Source organism: Theropithecus gelada, chromosome 18, assembly GCF_003255815.1.
Source record: "Theropithecus gelada isolate Dixy chromosome 18, Tgel_1.0, whole genome shotgun sequence".
In the NCBI taxonomy this organism is placed as follows: Eukaryota; Metazoa; Chordata; class Mammalia; order Primates; family Cercopithecidae; genus Theropithecus; species Theropithecus gelada.
Window position 1 is genome coordinate 4,625,112 of NC_037686.1, and position 12,524 is coordinate 4,637,635.

Below are 12,524 nucleotides of genomic sequence, written 5' to 3' on the forward strand. Positions count from 1 at the left end.
CTATAACACAGGCGGGCTGAGTGGGCGGGGCACCTCCAGTGGCAGGCCCAGGCTGAATGAGGCCTGGGCAGCAGCAGGGCATCTCTGGCCATGGAGGTCCCTGGTTGGCAAAGTGGCTGAGAAAAATCCTGCATCAGATGAACCCTGATAACTTTATGCTAACTGAAAGAAGCCAGACACAAAAGGCTGCGTGGTACATGATTCCACTTATATGAACTATCCCAAATAGGCAAATCCATGGAGACAGAATTAGATGAGTGGGTGCCAGGGGCTGGGTGCACTGACTGCTTAATGCATATGGGGTTTCCTTTCAGGTGATGACAATATTCTGTAAGTAGATAGTGGTAGTGATTGTACAACATTGTGAATGTACTAAATCCCACTGAATTATACACTTTGAAATGGCAAGAATGATAAATATTATGGGTATTTTACCTCAGTTTAAAACCGTGAACTGGAAAATAGAAAATGATATTGTACTTCTTAGTTGCTTTTTATTTATTTATTTATTTTTGAGACGGAGTCTCGCTCTGTCGCCCAGGCTGGAGTGCAGTGGCCGAATCTCAGCTCACTGCAAGCTCCGCCTCCCGGGTTTACACCATTCTCCTGCCTCAGCCTCCTGAGTAGCTGGGACCACAGGCGCCTGCCACCTCGCCCGGCTAGTTTTTTGTATTTTTTAGTAGAGACGGGGTTTCACCGTGATAGCCAGGATGGTCTCGATCTGCTGACCTCGTGATCCACCCGTCTCGGCCTCCCAAAGTGCTGGGATTACAGGCTTGAGCCACCGCGCCTGGCCATTAGTTGCTTTTTAAACGAAATACATAAGCATAACTCTATCATGCTTAATAAAATGCAGAGATCTAACGTACAACATAAGGACTATAGCTAATACTGTATTGTATTTGGGATTTTTGCTAAAAGAGTAAATTTTAGGTGCTCTTGCCATGACTATGTGAGATGTTAATATGTTAATTGCCTAGTCATTTTACTTTGTATATGCATATCAAAACATCATGTACACCTTAAATATATACAATTAAAACTAAATTAAATTTAAAAAATAAGGAGTTTGTAAACCTTACATTCATTGTACAGGAACAAAAAGGGTGAAACAAACGTATTACATAAGAATTGCAAGCCATTCTACAGGAAAAAAAGGTTGAAGCAAATGTGTTTAAGAAATAGAATTATGATGTACAGATATAAAACATAGATGCATAATACTGAAAATGCTAACGTTACCTCCTGATAAAAAGAGAGGGTGAAATGTGGCCACTATTGCCCAATTTGGCTGCAGTTGGACCAGAAATGTCTCTGGGCTGCTGGTGCTGGCTGTTACCCAGGGGGCAGGGCACGCCTGGTGTGTGAGGTCTGTGGCTATGTTTGAGGAATCTTTTGCTGCTTTCTTTAGGGCATAAAAGCAACTGGCACATTCATGGCAGCTCATGGAGCCATTCCCTTCAGGCAGCTGCTCCCCTTTCACAGCCATGTGTGACCCACATAGCAGCCTTGGCATTCATCTGGACAGTGGTGTGGAAAATGATTTCATCCTACTGTCTTGCCTGGCCTTTAACAGTTGGAGTGCTTCCACCCTAGACTTAAGAATACATATACCCAACGTTTAGAAAATGAATGCTAGGAGAAGTTCCCAGATGGCTTTCAAGGCACTGGTGCTGCCAGATGTGGCTTTTTTGATGAAAGTTCTGCTCCCAGCCTAGTTCCTGCATCACTGCCCAGTGTGACCTGTGTCTATTCCTGCCCCTCACACCTCTGCTCCTCCCATCTCCCATTGCTTCTCTTCCTGCACATTGAAATGCTTCCCGTACTGCCAAGCCCAACTCAAGCCCTACTGTACTTAGAATTTCTACCACACCATTTTTGCATTTTATTGTTTTTGTGCCTGGGAATTTTACCTCTTCCAACCAACTGGCAAGTTTTTTGGTGGTCAGAGCTTTTTCCTTGCAATTTTGGGGTGTCCCACCGTGGTATATAGCCTTTACTGCCTTCCTGACACCCTCTATTGTAATTGCACCCTGATTTTCCTTTGCTGGGTCTTCCTGTCACCACGATTGGCTCAGAGCCAGACATGAGACTTAAGCCCTACCAAATGAGAATCATTGGTCCTGGGCTTTCACTGCAGCTCCTGGTAAGAGATCCCCTTTCTCTAGGAGTTGCTAAACTAATAGGAGCAGCTGGGGACCATCGTTGCCAATTTTTGTGATGCTTGTCTGAGAAGAAAGCCACACAGAGTGTGGAGACCGAGCAAAGTCCTGATAGCATGGTTTGAGGCTCTCAGGCATGACAGCCACAGCTTCCCATCTTGTTGGTGGCTGGTTGCTTCCAATTGAAGGACTACCAGTATACCTCCCGGCATTTGCAATCTGCACAGAATAGGCAAAGAATATTTACTGACTGATTGTTTGCAGGTATATCTAGAGTGGTAAAGTGAAATATTTATATTTTGCATTTACTGGAAGTTTTTACAGGCACAATGGCTCATGCCTGTAATCCCAGCACTTTGGGAGGCCAAGGCAGACGGATCCTCTGAGGTCGGGAGTTTGAGACCAGCCTGACCAACATGGAGAAACCCCCTCTCTACTAAAAATACAAAATTAGCTGGGCTTGGTGGCGGGTGCCTATAATCCCAGCTACTAGGGACTGAGGCAGGAGAATCTCTTGAACTCGGGAGGCGGAGGTTGTGGTGAGCTGAGATCACGCATTGCACTCCAGTAGGGGCAACAAGAGCGAAACTCCATCTCAAAAAAAAGTTTTTAGGCCAGGTGCAGTGGCTCATGCCTGTAATCCCAGCACTTTGGGAGGCCAAAGCGGGCGGATCACGAGGTCAGGAGATCAAGACCAACCAGCTGACATGGTGAAACTCTGTCTCTACTAAAAATACAAAAAATTAGCCAGGCATGGTGGCGGGTGCCTATAGTCCCAGCTACTCGGGAGGCTGAGGCAGGAGAATGGTGTGAGCTTGCAGTGAGCTGAGATCATGGCACTGCACTCCAGCCTGGGTGACAGAGCGAGACTCCGTCTCAAAAAAAAAAAAAGTTTTTGTTGTGGTAAAATCTATATGCCTTATCATTTTAACCATTTTTAAGTGTACAACTCAGTGGCATCAAGTATATTCACTGTGCACCATCACCACTGCCCATTTCCAGGACTTTTTCATCACCCCAAACTGAAACTGCGTACCCATTACACACCATTCCCCATTCCCTCCTCAAACCTTGTAACCACCGTTTTACTTTCTCTCTTTGAATATGACTACTCTTGATATATAAACAAGATACATGGAACCATACAATAATTGCCATTTTGTGATCGGCTTATTTCACTTAGAATAATGTCCTCAAGGTTCATCCATGTTGTAATATGTCAGAATTTACTTTTTTTTAGGACTGAATAGTATCCCTTTATATGCATATACCACATTTTGTTGATCCATCCATCCGTCAATGGACAACTGAAGTGTTTCCACCTTTTGGCTATTATGAATAATGCTGCTCTATTGGTTTTTATTTTTTGAAAATATTTCAGTTTAAGGATGAAGCTGTGGTAATGCTAGGATAGCCTATTACATTAGCTCATCTAGATAAGAAGAAAACTGTTGGGTTAATGAAGTGTTCAATGAAATATTAAAGCCAGAAGCTTCAGCCTGAAATCATTCTTTTTGGGCTCTTCAGTAGCATCACTTCTTTGTAGGCTTCTACTCCACCAAACACTGAGAGGCGGGCGACATCTCAGGATCAGAGGTGGAAAGGCCTCTCCTGGCGTTACTGGTCACTCCCTCTCTCCTAACGAGCAGAGCCGGGAGAGGCCGGGCACACTCGGACTTGTAGGTAACCAGTTTCCTCACATCCCTGCCCACACCACAGTTTTGGCTTTTCAACAATAAAGCCGTCTCTCCATCCTAGGACTCTCTTACAGAGAACAGTAAAACTGCAACATGATTAGGTACCCAAAGCGTGCATTCCCCGCAAGATAGATCAGCAGCTGTTGTCTCTTTCCATGATCTCTCTCCCTCATTCCTGTAGCCACGGAAAACTTTCCATCGGAGTCCTTAGGAAGAGATGGAGGGTGTGTGAAATGAGAGCCCGAGACACGCTGCCATCTTGGAAGGGCTTTATTTCTACTTCATCACAGTCTCATACAGACTCAGAGGCACCAGCACGTGTTTCCATTTGGTATCCTCGTGCCTTTTTGTCGTGTTTTCCCTTAAGAAAACTTGGAGTAAACTCTGTACACTGCCAGTTAATCTTTTCACAATAATTTAAAAATGTTGCTGTTGGATCATCGATGCAAGAAGACCAACAATAAAAGTACAGTACAAGGAAATTCACAACGTATTACAGTGGAACAGACTGAGTCACATTTAGGTGATGGCGAGGACACAGTAGCGGTATATACATGCACCCGAAGACGTGCAAGCCAAGTAGGATAATACAAGGATCATACAGTGAAGTTTCTAAGCCCACTGAGGGCTTTGTACCTTTTCAAAAACGTCCTGTATCCCCTCCAGTATACAGAATATCTGTCTTGTCTACTGGCTTCATGGCTTTTTCGCTACAAAAAGTTCACTGAATCAGACAGTCTGAAGCATTAAAAAAGTCTTAAAAAACAGTAACACTGATAAAATAAAATTAACTTAATCCACTCTAATTCAACATGGAAATAAACTGAACCAAAATGTAACAGGGCAAATTTAACAGAGAGGCAGTCAGGCATTGACAGCAAGGGTGTTCAGAATCTCTTAAAATGTACATTTTTTAAAACTTTTATTTTTTAAATCTATTTATACCTTATTTACCTTTTCATTTAATATACTGTGTGTAAAAAAGATGGAGACAAAAATAGTTTTCTGAGCTATGAAAAAAATTAAGTTATTACAGGCACATTTACTGTTTCATTCTAGAAACATCTCAGTTTCACAGGTTGAACATTCAGCAGCTGTGTGTTTTTAAAAAACATTCTTTGACCTTGAGAAAACTAGATCTCTCCTTTTGGGCAGAGTTTTGTTCATGGCGATGGTGTGGTTATGCAAATTACAGTGAATTATACTGTGATAATCCATGCAAGCTTGCATCACGGTGTGGCTGCTCCTCGGGCGGCTCCTCGCCACCATGCTCCTCCAAGGACGTCGGGTCTCCGGGTGACTGAGGCTGTGAGGCAGTGGGGGAATGTGGGGCCCACCGGGACGGAGGGCGACGGTTTGCTGGTCTCTCGGGCCTGGAGAAGCAGGGCTCTAGGGATGGAGCTAGTGCAGAACAAGGTAGTTCCTTCAGAGCCGAGAAAGGGAGACAGGGTTACTCAGACCGGCAGTGTCACCAGCGGATGATTCCCCCAAACACACTTCTCAACAGACTCAAGTGAGATGAAGTACACACCACAGGCAACTCGTGAATATTAACGACGTTCTATGCTCATGCAGAATAACTTAAAATAATAAAGAATTCAACACATGTGACATGATCAGTGACATGAATGGGAAGAGACCAATTATGATTAAACACAGCAATATTGTGAGATGAGTCAGCTTGCAAAGCTCCTTTAGAATTGGGCTGGGGTATACAGAAGACATGGCAGAGTGACTGTGGCAGTGGTCTCCACAGGCCACTTCAGCAGATTCCCATCTGGTAGATCTCTTCCTTTGGTCCTTTAGAATGATCTATTTAGTGACAGTGGACAAATGAACTGGTCCTGTAGGGCCTGGATCTACTGGGAGCCCACAAAGAGACCTCTGATTTCATTCAGCTGTGTTAGCAACGGCAGTTGTCTTAAACGAACTCTGCTACTGTTTATTTGAAATTGACTGGCAGTAGATTAAACAAACTCCCACAACATGGCAAAGATGCTGCAGGCAGAAATTTTAATTTGGGTCTAGTTTTCTTTAATGACTCTTCAATTACAGCAGCATTTTAAAAAAGTAGAATCAGAATGTACTGGTAGTTTTGTTTCAGGCATCCTAATGTTCTGAGAACAGGTGACACAAGACACATTCAACCATGTGCAAATCACCTAGAATCCTTATTCTCAAGCTACTTTGTTTTTAAAGAATGTTGAGTTCCTTGTCCTTACTCTACATGTTACAAAACCAGGACACCCAAACTTGGAATTTGCTGATACACAGAAATGTAAAAAGCTGTGGCATGAGGAAACTGAGCTGCCCAGCGTGAAGCCCGCTGGCTGGAATGACAAGACATTGGACGCTGAGGTGAACTGAATGGAAGGCACAGGAAGGATGACAGAGAACAAGGACTCTCAAAGAAAGGAAGTGAGTTGGAGGATGTAAAAAGATGTGACAAGCAACTGAAAAGACCAGGATGAGGACAGCCCAGCCAGTGGTGCAGGGGAGCAGCAGTGGGGGGACAGATGGCTGCACGGAATGGGCAGTGTCACTCAGGAGAAGATGGAACATGGCAGAGACAGCATGGCCCAAGGAGAGCGTGGGAGCCACAGGCTTCCAGAAGAGCAATGGGGCCAGTGGTTTCCCTGCCTCCCTCTGGGGTCAGCAGACAAGGAACAGTGGCCCTGGAGCCTATGCTTCATGCTCCTTGCTGCTTTTGTGGCTGGCACTTCACATGGCCACAGGGAGAAGGTTCTGTTCCCAAAGCATTATGCTAACAGTACCGTGACAACCAGAAACACCTCTCCAGTTAAAACTCCACCAGCCACCAAGATGCAGACTAACTCAAGGTGCTCCTGTGTCATCTCACCACAGCCCACAGTGCTTGGCTGGGACACACGGTTTGGGAAATCTGTATCTGTTGTGTGTCTGTGCTCCCCTTGTTGTAAGAGTAGTGTGTGTGTTGTGTGTCGGTGAAGCTGCTGTCATAGGTCTATCTGACACCACTGTATCCCGTTCCTCCTGGCTGGTTCTGGAGAGCAGCCTTTATATGAGACCATTCAGTACCCGCTTTGCCAGCCTCTGCTTGTGAAGGAAGAAACGTTGTGAGTCTGCATTCAAGGGAATGAACCTTTTCCTTAGTAACACGCCAGCGTGTACAAGCAAATGATGCTGTGCTTTCCTGAGAAGCCACTGTGGTCGCTGCATGGCATCTTGTCCTGGGATGCCGCCCCTGTAGCACGTTTCTGGGAAATGGCCCTCCCCCTGTGTTCCTTGTCATTTTTTTCACGGGGACACGTCTGTTGTATTTGACAACAGATACTTTTGTACTTAACACTTCGAGTTAAGGCCAGTGGATGAGGTGAGTGGATGACTATATCCTTGATCAAACACAAAGTATATCTTTTCTCATGTGCTTTGACTCAGACTCTGAAAGCAATTCTGAGAGACGTTCTCAAGATATCTGGAGTGGGGATGGCTTTGTTCTTTATTCATTCAACAAATATCTATTGAGCATCTACTGTGTCACTTACGGTGCTCACTTGGAAGGTCAAGATATATTTGGGTTTATTCCTTGTGGTATGATTGTTGAAAAATGAAAAAAAAGCCTTATCGCATTAGGGTCCCACCTCATTTCAGCACATGCCAGTGCACATATGTAAGCAAAATGTTGGTAACCAGTCCTGGGTGGCTGGGCCCAAAGACCCCCTCAGGCAAGACCCCTGTGCCTAGGATGTCCCCTCCTGGCCAGTATCTACTCAGTTCTCTGAAAGCAAATTGGCTGCAAATGTACAAAAGTACAGAAATCTCAGCAGAATCTCTATAACCTAAAAACCCTTCTTTGCACTGAGTGGTCAACCCTCTCGCAGGGCAGATGAGTCTCTGGCCCTGTCAATCTGTTGCTGGGTTTAGGGGAGCCTCCTGGAACCCGGGGTGAGCGAGGGTGCCACCACTGGGCAGAACTCCCTTAGGCGATGAGTGTCGGGTGCCAACTGCGAGTTACACAACACGAGCTCTCCAGACAGTGGGGAAACAAGGAAGAAAGCACTTACAGCGTGAGGCAGGCAGGGCTAGAGTCCCCAGGGGGCAGTTAGTAAGACAGTTTGGTTCTGGACAGAACAGACAGAGAAAGAAGAGAAAAGCAAGAAGGTTGGAAAGTGTTTTTTAAACAGGAGAACAATAAAGGTTTCAAGTCAGCAAGCCCGGAGGTAGAGGGCTGTCCCTCTCACTCAGGGACAGCCACCAGGAGAGACTTGCGGGCTCTCAGATCTAGCACATTCACTCCAAGGCAGGTGTGGGGAAGCGGCCGGGCGCTGGGCAGACAGGCCTGCCCTCTGCCATCTGCCCAGAGAGACGGAAACTCCAGGGAGGAGCCACAGACCTCCCTCTAGTTTCTATGCCGAGCCACCCTTTAGCATTTAACATTTCCAACAGCATTCTGGCAAACGGAGGTATGGAAATTGCATGACTGTTATCTAAAACAGAGACCTTTATTCGGCTGCGTTTGTTTTGGTCACAACCACCAAGCTACTGCCACTTACTCTAAAAAGTTCCCCTCATATTTTCCACTTAGGGGAGGGAGGAATAGCATTCCATTTTCAGATTGTTCCTTCTCTTCACACTAGAACTCCTCCTCACGGCTTCTCTCTGCACTGCTGAACTAGTGCCATGGTGTCGCGAGAAAAAGAGGCCTGAGTGGTTTCCGGGAGAAGAGTGCAGTGAGAAAGGGAGATTGCCTGTCACCTGCGTCACTCCTGGGTCTGGATGCCTGAGTGAACATTCAGGGAGAGATTCCGCAGCAGGGCACGGGGTGGGCTTGGAATCAGCAGCAGTCCTGGGGATTTGGGAATGCATACCTAGAACTACTGCATAATTTATGGAGCAATGGGAAGGGGTTGCAGTGGCCCTAATATATTACATCAATTCAGGAATAATCCCACTGGAATCCAGAACAAGCAAAATTCCAACAGAAATGGAAAAAAGAGCCCATGGCATTGAGATGCTGCCGATGAGTGCTCCGTGCCCGCTCTGAGTCCCTGCAACTGCGCTCCCTTCACGTCATCTCTTTTGGTGGCAAACACACCAAGTGAAGAGAAAATCTAAACGAATACGGAGGACAAAAGGGGTTGGGCCACTTTGTACTGATAAAACCATTTTCATGCCATGATGCTGGGATCCCATCATGAACCTATTTTTGCTTGCAGGATTCACTATTAGTAATTCAAAGCATTTTTTGGTTCCTAAAAAACAATTTCTATTTGGTGTGTAATATAAATAGACAACACAGGCACAGGCGATTAATGCTTTGTGACACAGCCTCACTGTCAACTGAAATTAGAGCCCTCGGGAGCCCTAAGAAGGCAGGGCATTCCCATATAAACAGACCCTTCCGCGGCAGCAGTACTTACCTGAGGACCCCAGAAGGATGGGGTGACAGTAGCCCAAAGAAGACACCATTTGTCACCTGAGAACATTCAACCAGCAGTTTGTCCTCAGAGCATGCAAACAACTTTATCACAAAGACTCAGATCTTGGAACATGTAGGCCATGTAGCATCAATATTTATATTAGGTGTGAACCATGCGGAATTGCCATTTCTCTAAGTCATTGGCAGTTCCACAGGTTTGACCTATTCAGATTTCCAGCCTGCATTCTGAGTTAAACATTCACTGGTGGGCCGGACTGGGAAGCCAGCCATCATTTACCCTCTTGTGGGAAACATGGGCCGGGTGAAACAGGCAATACACCTTCTTCCTCTCCCTGCCCATGAAGCCGGGGCTGCTCGGGTCCTGGCGAGAAAGCAGCGGGCAGCCCAGGAGCATGCTGCCGTCCTCCTCCTCTGACCCCTACCATCTGCGGGAGCAGCCTGGCTGGGAGAGTGCCCATGGGGCCAGGGGTTCCCAGCGTGGAGCCTGTTCATCCAGACTCCAGGCGAGTTGGACTCACTCCCCAGACAGACACGTCCTCTCTGTGCTGCACAAACCACAAAGTGGCATCCCCATAGCCGTCACCACCAGCATATCATCAGGCTTTCATTTTGCTCCCTGTTCGTACAAAAACACTACATGTGGATATGTATCAGAACCCAGTTCACAGTGGATTGATTTGTGAGTAGTGTCAAGGGCAATAATGATAATCATATTGTATTAGGGCAGGATTTTGATTTTGTCTATTTGTTTCACTTGGTTTTACTGCTAGGGGGGCTCATGGCCACAAAGAAGGTAAGTGATTTGTGAGCTGCCACATGGCTATTTTGTAAGGAAGCCAGCCCAGGAATCGAGATCTTATGGCTCCTGATGAGATGTGCTCGTGCCCACGCTGTCCAGACCCTCTGCAGCTCACCTCATGCTGTCCCACATGAAGGTCTGCAGTATGCAGAAAGCCTGACACAACCATCCCATAGTTTGTACACGTGCACAAATTCACAGAAAGAAGGCAAGCTATGACCCCAAATGAAACGCCCTGATAAGCAAGGACCAATCACTTAGACTGGTAACAGAACCCGCATCAAATCGTGTACTATATGATTTCCCGAGGACAATAAAAGAACATTTTCTTTAGAAAAGTTCCTCAGGGTTTTTTCTGCCTATTCTGTTCTCCCATAAACCCAACACCTCCCCAGCTCCCGATAACCAATCACGGACGATTCCTGAGATCAAATGACAGAGCACAATCCCAAATCCCAACCTGCCCCACAGCTAAAGGGAAGAGCTGGCGGGGGAGGGTGTGGGGCACTCGGCATTCATTACCTCCATGGGCCCCGGCTCGGCTGTGTCCCCCAGCGAGTGGCTGTCACCATGGAGACCCGGGGACCCGTGGGCAGCCTGCCTCCTCTCCTCCTTTAAGGCATGCTCCAGCAGCTTCTTGTTGAGGATCCGGGCCACGTTCTCAGTGAGTGTGTAGCCAGGGGGAGCAGATAAGTCCTGCCTCACTGGCGTACCCTCTCCCCCTTCCTCCCTGCACATCTCTGAGCCCACCCCAATGGGGCTAGGTGACCTTCCTCGGGAATTGGTGCCTGTTTCCTGGCCTGGGGCCAGCTCCGGTGGGGGTTCTGCTGAGCGAGACCGACTGCCGGCCCGCAGCCCCTTCTGGAAGGGGTCCTGCACCACGGGGCTGTGGTCGATGATGTTGAAGAGGCTGGAGAGGCCATCATTGATGGTGGTGTGCACGGGGCTCTCCCTTGTGGTGGTGGAGCGGGCCCAGGCTGACTCACTGTACCCTTTCTGGGCCATCCCTGGTGACGTCCTGTTATTTGGCTGGTCAGCTTTGGGGAGGGGCTTCCTCTGCAGCTTGGGAGAACCATACTTGGGGGAGCAGCATGTGCGTTCAAACTTGGCCTGCACCTTCTCGATGGCAGGGGCCACCTGTCTGCTCCTAAGGCTTCGGGAAGGAGACGACACGGGTGTAGCACCGCCCCCAGCCTTCGGCGTGAGACACTTGTGGGGGCTGCTGGTGACACCGCTGCCACGCAGGGCTTCAGTCTGCAAGCCCACACTGATGGTCTGAACAGTCTGGGTCCCCATCGTCCGGGACCCATTGGTCTGGCAGGCCATGTCCTTGACTTGTGGCTCACCAGGCCCAGAGCAGATGGCATTCCTGACAGAGAAGGCCACCTCCTTCATGTCATCACTCAAGTTCTTGGACATCTCCAGGCTGTGCAGTGGGGAGGCAAACCCCAGGGAGGTACAGAGAGGGCTATCGAGGGGGCGCCGTGCCCCCTCCACGTAGTCCCGGGAGTGCCTGGGGGAGGTGCAAGGCCACCTGCTGAGCATGGGTTCTGGAGGGCCCCCCTTGGTGTCTCCCAGGCTCCCTCTGGCTCTGCTTGTGGGAAAGGGACTCTCGCCACCTGCCACCGTGATGCTGTCGACCCTGCGCACGGCAGGCGGGCTGTGTAACACGCGCACCCCCGACTGCTCGGTGAGGACGTGGCTCCGCAGCGGCTGCTTCTGGCAGTGCTCTGGGCTGGTCATGGTGTCCGTGGTCATGGTGACACTTGTGGTCAGGTACCAGGAGGAGTCGGGGAAAGGCTCCGTGCTGTCCTCGTGCCCTGCCCGCCCCACCTCGGTCCTGTCGGCCCAGAGGTCTGGCCCCCCACCATTGTGGCCCCTGGTGGGTGTGTAGTCCCAGCTCTTGTTGAACTCCTCAATGTACTTGAGGTCGTCTGGAGACAGGGGTGGGGTGATGTCCTCCTTGCTGCTGGTGGACGGCAGGCCCTTCTCAGGCAGGAACGGGGAGATGTCCATGAGGCGCTGGAACTCAGACATGGAGGACACGGACACTGCCCTGGGAAAAGCAGAAAAGAGGGTGTCAGCCCCCGCCACACCACAGCACCCATGTCCTGCCCTGCGTGGGAAGTGTCAGGGAAGGCGCCTGCTTCCACCCACACCAGGAGAACACTTTCAGCTGCTCAGGTGCTGCACTCACGGGCTTATCCTGCGGGCAGCTATTGGACTCTGTGTGGCTCTGGAATTGTTCCCGAAGCCCTGCATTGGTCGGAATTGAATATAACCAACTCTGGCTCACACCTGTAATCCCAACGCTTTGGGAGGCCAAGACAGGAGAATCACTTGAGGCCTCAGTGCCTCAGTGAGAATTCTCAGGAGACTTGCTCGGACCACAAATGAAGGGTGAAGACGGTGAGTCACGGCGATGGCCAGGTTTTGGCAAGCTGCCA

At 48.6% G+C, this 12,524-nt stretch overlaps 1 protein-coding gene across 3 annotated transcripts in view; it reads right to left on the reverse strand.

Annotated features, from left to right (window-relative positions):
* Positions 1-4,111: 4,111 nt before the first annotated feature.
* Positions 4,112-12,524, reverse strand: part of MTCL1 (microtubule crosslinking factor 1) — a 124,400-nt gene continuing 115,987 nt past the window's right edge. For 2 of the 3 annotated variants that reach the window (XM_025365367.1, XM_025365366.1), the window contains 3 exons: positions 10,600-12,133; positions 7,903-7,959; positions 4,112-5,282 (listed from right to left, as the gene is read on the reverse strand). In XM_025365367.1, the coding sequence (XP_025221152.1) occupies positions 7,921-7,959; positions 10,600-12,133 (1,573 nt within the window). In that variant the 3' untranslated portion in view covers positions 4,112-5,282; positions 7,903-7,920. Of the gene's footprint in view, positions 7,960-10,599; positions 12,134-12,524 lie in introns of all 3 variants that reach the window. The other variant, XM_025365365.1, reaches the window with a different exon arrangement.